The 11,584-nt window shown below is 35.8% G+C and overlaps 1 protein-coding gene across 6 annotated transcripts; it reads right to left on the bottom strand.

Annotated features, from left to right (window-relative positions):
* Positions 1 to 2,991: 2,991 nt before the first annotated feature.
* PSTK (phosphoseryl-tRNA kinase) lies at positions 2,992 to 11,324 on the bottom strand. 6 transcript variants are annotated; one of them, XM_087932582.1, is made up of 7 exons: positions 11,251 to 11,324; positions 9,470 to 9,589; positions 7,925 to 8,216; positions 6,130 to 6,328; positions 5,710 to 5,785; positions 3,986 to 4,079; positions 2,992 to 3,254 (listed from the first exon to the last, which is right to left on the bottom strand). In XM_087932582.1, the coding sequence occupies exons 1-7, from the start codon at positions 11,302 to 11,304 to the stop codon at positions 3,058 to 3,060; spliced, it is 1,032 nt and encodes a 343-aa protein (XP_087788708.1). In that variant the 5' UTR covers positions 11,305 to 11,324; the 3' UTR covers positions 2,992 to 3,057. The 6 variants fall into 6 exon arrangements, with proteins under 6 accessions (XP_087788708.1, XP_087788707.1, XP_087788706.1 ...); XM_087932581.1 differs by having other exon boundaries at positions 9,354 to 9,589; positions 11,251 to 11,290; XM_087932580.1 differs by having other exon boundaries at positions 9,354 to 9,717; positions 11,251 to 11,290.
* Positions 11,325 to 11,584: the final 260 nt, after the last annotated feature.

The following is an 11,584-nucleotide window of genomic DNA, read 5'->3' on the forward strand; positions in this document are numbered from 1 at the left end:
CATTTGCAAAAGTGCTGTAAATGGTCTCATGATGAGTAATATTCAGTAGCTTACCAGTTGAGTAAAATATTAAATATTTGCAGGACTTTTTTAAAACAGCACATAATTATCTATTTACCTGATGTTCCTTTCTAGCAGATTTCCATTGTACCAGTTTCTAATGAGGTGTGTGCGTGTGTTCAGATGTCAGCTGTAACCTAGTCAATGATTTTGGTCTTTGTATAGCCACACTGGTCCATGCAGAAATCTAGGAAGCTTCAAAATATGTAGTGCTGGTATAGGAATCCAAGACCTTCTGCAGGTCTTGCATTTGAAAGAGATAATGGTGTGGTTTAGCTCTAAATTAAAAGTACAAATGGTATAGTCTACCATTTTAATTAGGTTTAAAAGTGCATGTGGTTGTGTGCATAGGTATTTATGAGAAAGTATTTATCAGTGATCTCTTGGGAAAGCTGATCTGCAGATATTTTGAGTCCCTATAACAGCAATACATAGTTTTGCAGTTTCTACTTGGACCAATCTGGTCATACAAAGACCAAACATACTGACTAGGTTACACTGGACTCCACTAGCCTGAAGTACCAATTCTTGTGATCTGTTGATTGTCTGTACAACTTCCAAATAGGGTCATTACACGAAATAACTTCATTAATAGGTCCTTTGGAAATGTAGAAATTTAAAGATTTGGGTTCAACATCAATAACATTGCAGCAAAAGCTCAATAAATGCTAATATTTTTAATGTTCATTTTTTGTTTTATGCAAATGAGTCTAGATTTTGGCATTAAAGTGGCAGTGCTGCCCAAGGAACACTTCCACTTATTTTAGAATTTCCCTGATGCCTTTTGCAGTACTATTGATTGTGAACTGCTACCTGTAACACAAAGACTGATAAGTAGGATAAGAGCACTGGTGGCACAGTGGTTAGAATGCAGTATTGCAGGCAAACTCTGCCCACAGCCCAGAGTTTGATCGTGACGGGCCTGAAGATGGACTCAGCCTCTCACATATTGTTGGGGGCAATATGCAAAACAGTGTAAACCACCAGAGTGGTTTATAAAGTCCCGTGGGATTGTATACTGTGTACCCCATAATGCTATTTCTAGGACAAACAAAAAAATTCATGAAATTAGATATTTAATTTAAAGGTGGATGGGGTGCAACTGACAAAAATAGTGAGAAATCAGTAAATTTATTTAAAGTCCCCTATTTCAATGACAAAAGCCATATTTGAGACGTCAAAGCACTCGGCCTGGATGGAACAATCAGTGTGTCTATGCTTTTGTGATAGGAACTAAAATGCTGTGCTATTTTTAATTAACCCAATTATAGTATTGGACAGGATGCACATAGCCTTGTTCTATTTTGTTATAGTCTTGAGTTTTTCAATAGTTTTTCAAGAATACAATTTTTTAAAATATGTGCTATCCAGGTTTTCCATCTGTGTAAATACAAAACTTCAGCAAACTCCTTGCAGGAAACTCAGTTCCAAAAGTGTTTTTCTAATCACAATTATATTTTGCCTTTGTTTCTAAAAAAAAATATATATATTCCAAAGAAAGAAGCCTTTTTCTATGACCACCACCAGCCTTGTATTTTGGAAAATGTTTTTTAATAATCTTCCTACAACAGATCACTTTGAATAATTCATACTGTTGGATATTCACTGCTTCGTTCCCATCCATCTCAGATAACATCTTTGATCTATACAATTTCCAGTGCTCGCAATAATGGGTAAATACAGAATACAGTTTGTCAGGCAGATTACTGTAGTCTACTAACCAATAACCAGTTCATTTGTCCTGTTTTGCTAAGTGATAAGGAGAGCAGGTTTAACAGGAAAATACCAATACTAGTTGGTGCCAATTATATCAAGCAAGTGACAAGATCATTGGTAGTCCTGTCCCATTCTAGCACTTCACTCGTGAACAATTTGGGCATGTTCTGCCTTACTGCACATATGAATTTTGTATTTTAAAATACTGAAATCCGTGAAATGAAAATGGGGTTTTACCTATTTCTTTTCTCTTTAATTCATTAAGAATTGAAATAACTTAGAAGCAGGGATGGATGGGCAGAATAAAATAACAGATTCAGATATGCTAACTGGAAAACAAGGCAGAGTGCAACAATTAGGTTTCAGCAAGAAATGGCCACGTAGCAATGAAGTGGGAAACAGTATTGAACAGGTGAGGGCTTCTTTTTGAAAAACAGGTAAACTTAATTTTGGAGGAAATTAAGACTGTTGGCAGATTGTTTGCTTTTAAGTCATGCCAGTACTTTTGTAGAATAGAAGCATGGATAATGACCAAGTTATGATCAAGAGAACAGAAGCCATTATTATAAAGGATCAAACATATATAAGAAAGACAGAATGCATAGAGATATGGACGTATTTAGGGCAAATCAGCAAATGTCAGTAACAAGGAATACTGCAGATCATGCACACTCAGGCTTAAAAATGATATAGTTAAAAACAACCATCCTTGTTATGTGTAGGTAGTCCTCAATTTATGACCATAATTGAGCCCAAAATTTTATGTTGCCAAGTGAGACAATTGTTACATGAATAACTGTAGTTGTTAAAGTAGTAACACAGTTGCTAAATGAATCTGGCTTCCCCATTGACTTCTTGTCAGGTTGCAAAAGGGGATCACATGATCGCATGACACTGAAACCATCTAAAGTGTCTGAATTCTGATCATGTGACTGGGGATGCTGCAGCGATCGTAAATGTGTAAACCGTCTTAACTCACTTTTCTCAGTGCTGTCATAACTTTGAAGTTGCTGAATGACAAGGACTCATTCAGTCAATGAATGTCAGGGTTGCGGTGGCTCTGGTTAAGACGCTGAGCTTGTGGGTCAGAAAGGTTGGCAGTTTGGCAATTCGAATCCCTAGCACCGCATAATGGAGTGAGCTCCCATTACTTCATTCTACCATTCAGAACTAAATTTAGCTGCTTTTAAAATTACACAGGGAAGTTATATTTATTATAGCTTTATTCTTGTTAAATTTCCACCACACCGTTGATACCACATCATGAAGCAAAATAAAATGCTAATGTTTATTTAAATACTTTTTAACAATATCATCTGTCTCTTGGGAAAATACAGAAGTTATATTAAATGGGCTATTTTCTACATAAAACTTATTTTCTTTATTAGTCTTTTGTTTTATTTTTTCTAAGAATTCCACTTTCTGCTTGTTGAGCTCCTCAGACAAAATCTTCATTTCACTGGGGGTAAGGCCTTTGGCTGGAAAACAAAACAATGAAATGCTGTACTTTAAACATGGTATTATCTTAACATTTCAGAAGGATAGCTATTATATAAAAAGAACATGGCTACAGCTATAAAACAGATCTATAAACAAGTCTAGGGTATACTGTAGTTTGTTTCCTTTGGCTTAGCAGGTATAATCAGCCTCTGTAGTATAAAAGACATGTTTCATGTGTTGTATAAACCCAGCCAGTTGTGGCTTAGTCTATAAATCAGCTTATCAACTCCATAGGGTATATCACAATATATACTAAACTTTTGAGACTTAATTTTATACCTTTAATACTCAACCTCACAATAAAAAAACAGCCAACCTTTCAACTGTAAGATTACTATCCTTCTCAGATATATTACAGCCAGCCCAGCTCTCTGTTCCATAGGCATCATTTGTTAGCACCGTCTTCAGTGCAATAGTTAACATTTCCTATAATGAAAGCTAGTTTGGTCCAGTGGCTAAGGTACCAGGCTAGAAACCAGAAGCCTATAAGTTCTAGTTTACTCATGAAAGCTGGCTGGCTGACTTTGGGGCACTCTCCCTCAGCCCATGAAATTAGGCTCAGGAGACAAGCCAGTCAAGTCAATTCCTGTTGCAAACAATGGATCAACATTTAGTTGATCTGAAAAAAAGCAGACCTGCACCCTCCTTGCAGTAAAATTCTCAGAAAAGTTGCATTCCCACTAGTGAAGTCATCCCTTGCTAAGCATACCTTTAGCCTTCCGCATTGTTTCAGAGATTGTTCGCCTGAGAGCTTGATCAGCTTGATGTAGAACATTGCTTGCACATATAGCCCGATCCATCTCCTAGTCAAGATCAACCAACATTGTTTTAATAAGAGTTACTGATACCTTGGTCCACCAGAATTCTGGATAGTAAGATGGATGGTGTCTAACTTTGATAAATTAGCAAGAATTAACAATACAGATTACTTTGTATCAGAACAATTCTAGGTTACTTTCTGAAAGTTATTCACCTTCCCTGCCAAGTTTTGGCATAGCCCCAAAATGTCTGCTTTTCTTCCAACTCTGCAGCAAGTTCCCTCCACAATCTAATTTTATACACAAGGGCTGAATGAACAGTATTGCCTCCACCTGCATAACTATAGCTTAAATAGGGGTATTTTACTGTAAATGAGAAATTATACTTGAAATGGGCTATTTTGTTACCTGTATTCCTTCTCCACATAATCAGTACACATTTTTGTCAGTGATGAACAAGCTTCTTAAACATTAAAGATTCTGTAAATCTTTTCCACCTCATTTGATGTCCAAAAATGTATTTATTCAAATTTTGGGAAAAAGTAAAAACTTCCTGGCATCAAAGACTATAGGGGAAAAGGAGGCGGGGAAATACCCAAGATCCATCTTTGGGGTGTTTTTTTCTGGCCAGAACTAGGGAGAGGCACTTCTGAGACATTTTCACCAATCTTCCTCCTTCAGATTAAAGTTCCGTTTATCAGATCATTGCCTGGGCTACAGGTCTTCCTTTGCTCTCCCAAGGTTATTCCCACATACAATTACATAATGCAACCTTTTCTCACAGCAACTTTCCATCAATTGAATTGAAAGAACAAGATACTAAAGAATGTATCTGAACTTCTAGTGCATCATTACTGCCACCTGTTTGCAGTTGCTTTTATATTTTCAGAAGACAGTGTCTTTAAGTCAAAGATCAAAAGATTTAAGATTTTGAAACTGGTGATGCATTTGTATAAAAAGCCCAGGAGACAATTTGGAAAATTTAAATTTTGTTTTAGGAACTTTAAAAATAGAAAACAATCATAAGCAATAAGGTTAACCCTAACCCTTCTGAGTAGTAATTTTTTTTATTCTACCCAGCTTTTGGGAAGCAGAAATTGAACAATAAATAATATTTATATTTTAATATGAATAAAGTTTGGCTTCCATAGTGTGTGCAGTCCCTGCCCTCCAAAGTGTATGGCTCTAAAGCCTCTCCATTAGTTGAACAAACATGTTGTGCGCGCGCGCGCGCACACACACACCATTGATTAGATATAATTAAAATGAATCTGAGTTTTGCATCTATCCCATTTGATCTGCTTCTGAACTGTCAAAGGCCAATTGTGCGCTGATCCCTTTTATCCAGTCTTTTGATTATTTTAATATCTTGATTTTAATGCTGAATGCTTTTAATGTGTTTAATGTTCTCATTGTTTTATATTGTCCTTTTATGATGTTGCAAGCTGCCCAGGGTTACTTGATAGTGAGATGGGTAGCATATAAATTAAAAATAAATAAAAATTGCACTCCTCCATTTTAGGCAGGGGGAGGTCATTCCTGGTATAGAACACTGGATAGCTGTCCAGCTCTCTTGTTTATTTTTATCCACAATGTCAGGGGCAAAATATATTATTCCTATCAAGGGCATCCATAGCACATTTCTTGAACTTGTTACCCACAGAATCCAAGGTACCTTTTCTTCTGCATTCTCTTCCATAGATTTTACTGGATTTTCCAAAGCAGAAGATAACAAATTAAATACCTGAAGACTGAAAAAATATATAACATTAAGTTGCAAATGCACACACATATAGACGTCTAGCAGTTTGTTCAAGGATAATATCTGAGATCAATGGGACCAATAACATCCATTTAATTAGTTAAACCTGAAGCTCAATGTACAAACTGCAATTCAGTACAAATGAATGAGTTTCTCTACAAGTAGGAGCCCTTCCCCTCCCCCATATCTTCCAAAAGCAACTTTTACTAGACTATGTAAGTTTTCCCTGTTCTCAAAAGTTCCTTTTCTCTGAAGTAAGAATCCTACACACAGAGACTGCCCATAGACCATTATAAAAAGAATATAAATAATTGTTGCAATGAGATAACATACTTATCTTCAAATGAAAATTCAGCACTTTTCAGAGTAAGGCTATTTTCCTCCCACGTGTATTTTTTTGGATTTGGACATTCTAGCTTTTGTGCCATTGCAAATATGGTTTCCTCAGGTAATGGCTCCTTTCTCTGAGAATTTCTCTCTAAACAAACTTCAACCTGGCTGTCTAGGAACAATTGACAGAAGCCCAATGAATCTAAAACATAAAAAATATGTATTATCAAAAACGGTCATTTAAAACTCAAACTGCGTAAGATGCAAAAAAACTTTACTGAAATTAAAAATTAAACAGTGGGTGAATTAAATATTTATTAAATGTAATCACACACACACACAAATCTGCATAGCTACTTAAACAAGTTTTTCAGGTTAAATCTTGTTGATATGCAAGCAAAATGCATATATGCATTACATAAAATACATTGCATGAAAAATAGTTTTGGAAAACTGAAGACATCAAATAGGATTATGGGGTGATCAATTTTCCCCTTTTGAGGTTTATTATGTCAATGGATTACATTATCCTTTACACGAAAAAAGCTTGTCTCTCTGGTGTCGGCCTTTAAGGAAGAATTTGTTTCAATACAAGAGAAAAATTATGATATTTGCAGCCCAGGGAATTTGCTCAGCGGGTTATAAAACCATCCAAACTCTTGGACATACTTCAACCCAGCACTTTATCTACAGCAGTCCCAGAGCTGGCTATATACTTTCCACTGGCTTCAATGAGAGGAAAGTCTTTTTTAATGCTGTCAGAATGAACCCCGCAGGATACAAAATATCTTAGAAGTCTCCTACCCCCACCCTAAATAAGTAGCAATTGCCTAAATTCAGTACCAAGAGAAACAGAACAATTAGATCATGCAAAGTAAAAAAAAGAGGAAACACCTGAATAGACATGTATGTTGAAGGAGTTACCTTTAACAAGCATCAGTATTTGTATTAAATTTGGAAAAATAAGGTCATCCGAATGCTAGTAAAATATAATCCCATTCTCCTACAGACAGTTCTTTGGTGTACTATGTATGTTTTATTGTTCTTTACTTTTTTAAAATGTAGGCTGTCCTGATAGAGTTGGATGGCCTCTAAATTTAATAAATAATGAATAATCAATCTTTCAAAATGTGAATTTTTGAGGTCAAAATATTTCTGTCCAGAAGAAGCTGCAGCTGGCATGCCAGCTTTAACTGCTATAACAGTTTTCACAATGTCCTTCCAGGAACAGCTGAACACCACAGACTGACCACCTCAGATTCAAGAACAGCACCAATTTGTCTGGAACAGCTGGAGTAGCCCCTCCTTACACAGAGGAACTCCTAACCAATAGCCTCTTTGTTGCATACTAATCCACCAATGAATAGATGCCAATTTATCAGAATCGCTATCGAACTGGAAAGAAAGGCAAGAAAAGAAATACTCCTATTGGTGATTGAAGTAATTTGACTCTCCATCTCACAGAGATTTATGGTCCTCTTCCAGCCAAGGCCATTCATCAGGTTGAGAAAAGTCATTTCTATACTCATGCCCCAAGATTTATAAGTATATCAAAAACAACAATTCACAAAAATCAGGCAAAAAATAGTGGCATCCTGTACCATGGATGACTGCCCACTAAAGATGTTTTGGTATGCAACACTTTACTGATTTGTAAGACAGCACAAAAGATGTCATTGAGAAGTTCAACCCCGCTCACCAAGAAAAATCTCTTTTAACTACAACGACTCAACATTATGGTTTGCATTGCTAAATTGTGAGGTTGAATCACTGGTGTAAAATATAACATCCAACTTACACTGGCGAGCTAACTGGTACACTTCATATCTCATACTCCGATAATAAAAGTTGTCATCTAAAATAAAATATATTGGCCTGAGTGGAATGAAATCTATTAAATATTGACAAAATGCAGAGTCTTCTGTTCCTGCAGATATTAATCCTTGTTCTATCAAACAGGAGGAAAAACTTTTCCACATTGTTTCAGTTCTGTTTGAAGGAGGAACATAATGCTGCCCTTTAATAAGAGCCTGAAGGAAGTGTTCAAGGTACAATAATAATTCATGCCGGTATGATCTCCAATGAGAAATCTATAATGTAAGAAGACAATTATTCATGTTAGATTACAAATTGGCTGCAATCTGGAGCAGCTATCAATGTCAACAAATGCACTGTTATTTACCTCAATATAAAATGGAGATTTGGTCTCCATAGATTTTGATATGGTGGTCATCATATTTTAGATTACTGGTAATTTTTTTCTGTTTAGCCATGTCATTCTATTTAATTTAAATCCTTCCCCTCCCCACATATTTTGCTAGAAAACTCAATTTCACTATAAAGGTACTGCTGGAGTCTTTCCAGAAAAACTACTTAACTCCAGTTCCTGTTGGAACAATTTAGCAGCAGACCCTCTCAAAATTAACAGCACAATTGGACAAAGGATTCAGTGCAAAGCTTTTTATTCTTTTTATTCTTCTCAAGTAATTATATATAAAAATACTATCAAAATTTAACACTATGTTGGTAATTAATATAAATATTACAACTAAAGAACAAAATAGTAAAATTTGGATATAGAACTATTTCCAGTAGCTTATTTCTGCATGTTTTAAAAATGCAGGCTAGTATTGATGTTAATGTTATCCAGCATTCATAAGTATTTAAAAGATTGATATACTTTTATTTTTTTACTGAGAATGTTAATATATTCTATTAAAAGAAACAAATTGCTATGAAAATAAAGTCAAAACTAACATGACATTTTATTAGTCAAGGATTTAATGAATTTGTGATAAACCAGTATGCTCCCTTTATATACAAATTATACTCGTACTAGAAAATTTAAGACTACGTATACACAAGATAAGATTGTTAATTTTAAAAATAAAATATTGAACTAATTAAACTATAAAGTTAATATGAAATCTGAAAATGCCACAGTGCAATGACTACCACCAAAATACCACAGTGCAATGACAACCATCAATGTGTGTGCCTGTATGTAACACACATATACACACCCTTAATGGTTCTAAACATCAAGCTGGGATTTAACTCTATAAATCTCTTTATTCTCATAATTTGCTATTTGTTGTTGATTAACTTACTAAATTTGCATTAAAAAAACTTTAGTGAGAAAATCTTCCAACTGCCCAGAGTCTTCTGAAGTAAGTGATGATAATACATTTGATGAAAGTCTACTACCTGACTTACCCTAATCTTACCTCTGTTTCACCAAATGCTTCCAAAGGAATGAGATCGTCATAACTGAGAAGAATGCAGGACCAACCTTTGCACTTCCTCAAGGAGGAACTCAGAGCTTGTGCTGTCCTAGTTTTACCTGCTGCTGGTAAACCACAAAGCACACACAGACCCAGCTGATGGCCTCCAACTCTCTCTTGCTCCATGGTTTCCCCTTGATGAAACTTCTGTGAGACCAAGGAACTGACGGTTTGACGTTCTGTGTTAAGATAACATTGCGTGTGTTTGCTGTTTCACACAAAGAATGATCAGAAATGCCAGTACTGAAGGAACCACTGCTTTGTCTGAATACTTTGTTTTCTGGTAGCTTTTGATGCCACGCTTTTCCTAGTTAGAACAACAATTGCTCATAATAAATGACAGAGAAATTTGAGTTGTTAGTGTTGCAGATAATTGACAGAACATAAAAAACGCATGCATTCACTAGGGCAACTGTTATATTGAAAATGGATACACTGAGATCTATTTAAAAAAATAATAACCTTTTGCTGTTTATTATTAGAATTTTATTCTGCCTTTATTGCTTTATAAGTAACAAGGCGGTGAACAAGCTAGACACCTTCTTCCTACTTTCCCACATTTATCATTTTTCATAAGTACTAAAAAATCAGTATCAAAGTATGATTTATGTTTATCGTGCGGTTTGTTCAATAACCCACAGCATTTTTTAAAAATTAAAGTAATTTAAAGAAATTAAAGAAAGCTAAAATAAGATGGGCATTACTGCCACCTACTGAAGTTATCTATAAATTAAAGCAAATTCTCAGTAATACTAATCACAATTATTGTGATTTTAAATCAGCACTCAATGAAAAATAGAAATTTGGGGAAAAATATTTCACAACCGTATAACTCTAAGTCCACAGCATTTCATTTTGTTTTAAGTTGGTGCTAAAGATGAATCTTGAAAGATTTATGAATGAATTGGATGAATATTTACCCTTGCTTTATGTTCCTATTAGGGAATTCAGATGTAACAATTTCATAACTTTTCAGTAAAATATAAATATAGACCAGGAGTATCTTACCATCTTTATCTATCTTGTTCGCATGTATAACAGAATAGCCACTATTTTTTTTTAAAAAAAAACACCTACTAAGATGTTTGAATTTATGGGGTGGAAATAAATAAATAAATGCTGGATTATTTTGCGGGGTTGTGCATCTCTCCGTGCTTTGATCTTTTTATTTATTGATTGATTTATTGATTTATTGATTTGATTTGATTTGATTTGTCAATTGCTTACAAGATAATAGGTATAAGTAAAAACATAGTTATGAATACATGGATACATATAAGAAAAATAAAAGAAACAATAGGACAGGGATGGTAGGCACGTTGGTGCGCTTATGCACTCCCCCTACAGACCTCCTAGGAAAGGGGTGAGTGAGGTCAATAGTAGAAAGTCCAAGGTTAAAGTTTTTGGGGTTTGGGGAAGAAACCACAGAGTCAGGTGGAGTATTCCAGACATTGACCACTCTGTTGCTGAAGTAGTATTTCCGCCCCGGATTTCCAGAGTCCCCTGTTCAAATAATTCGCTGAACTAAGCAAGTGAAAAATGGCTGTCACAGCCAGGTCACGTTTGTTAAATGTTAAACCTGGTTCCGAGGTCGTGCCTGATTTAGCCCATTTGGTTATTTTAAGTAATGCACTGGGCAAATTCAGTATCCAGATTAAGTGGATCACCTAGACCCAGCCAGTGTTTTAAAAGGCTTCCCTTTGCCACTTACCGTCTCTCCCAGATTTGTTTATCGGGTCAATTCTTTCTATTCTATTCTATCCATTCACCTGCCCTCGACAGCAGTCACCCCTTTTCCCAGCCAAGTGGGGGGGACAGCTGTTCCTACCACCGTCCCTACCTTATAAGCCTCTGCCAGCGACACTCTATCTTCGGGAAGGGGGGACTCTATCATCCGCTTACTAAAGTCCAGCCGAGTGTACGCGTTGAATTCTGGGAGTTGAAGTCCACGCATATCAAAGTTCCCAAGGATGAGACAGCCCGCTTTCGGGTTTGAAATCAAGAGCCAAGAGTGGCTTCCTCCTTCTCAACAAGCCTCGCCGGCTGAATTTACCCAGCAAGCTAAGCCGCAAACGAGCAAATCGCTGTTTAGTTTTAATGTGTGGATCTATATTAAAACTACACAGTCAGTGGATATAATTGGATTTAAAAAAGAAACTTACACATGTTATGTT

Source organism: Pseudonaja textilis, chromosome 4 (assembly GCF_049901715.1).
Source record: "Pseudonaja textilis isolate UNSWEBS1 chromosome 4, rPseTex1.2, whole genome shotgun sequence".
NCBI classification, from domain to species: Eukaryota; Metazoa; Chordata; class Lepidosauria; order Squamata; family Elapidae; genus Pseudonaja; species Pseudonaja textilis.

Excerpts from the sequence above, each read along its gene's own strand:
- PSTK (XM_087932581.1), bottom strand. The coding sequence starts at position 9,536 with ATGGAGCAAGAGAGAGTTGGAGGCCATCAGCTGGGTCTGTGTGTGCTT. Across the intron at positions 6,329-7,924 it reads GTACCAGTTAGCTCGCCAGT|ATTCATTGGGCTTCTGTCAA; the intron begins GTAAGTTGGATG and ends TTTATGTTTTAG. Across the intron at positions 5,786-6,129 it reads GAATTTTCATTTGAAGATAA|TCTTCAGGTATTTAATTTGT; the intron begins GTATGTTATCTC and ends ATATTTTTTCAG.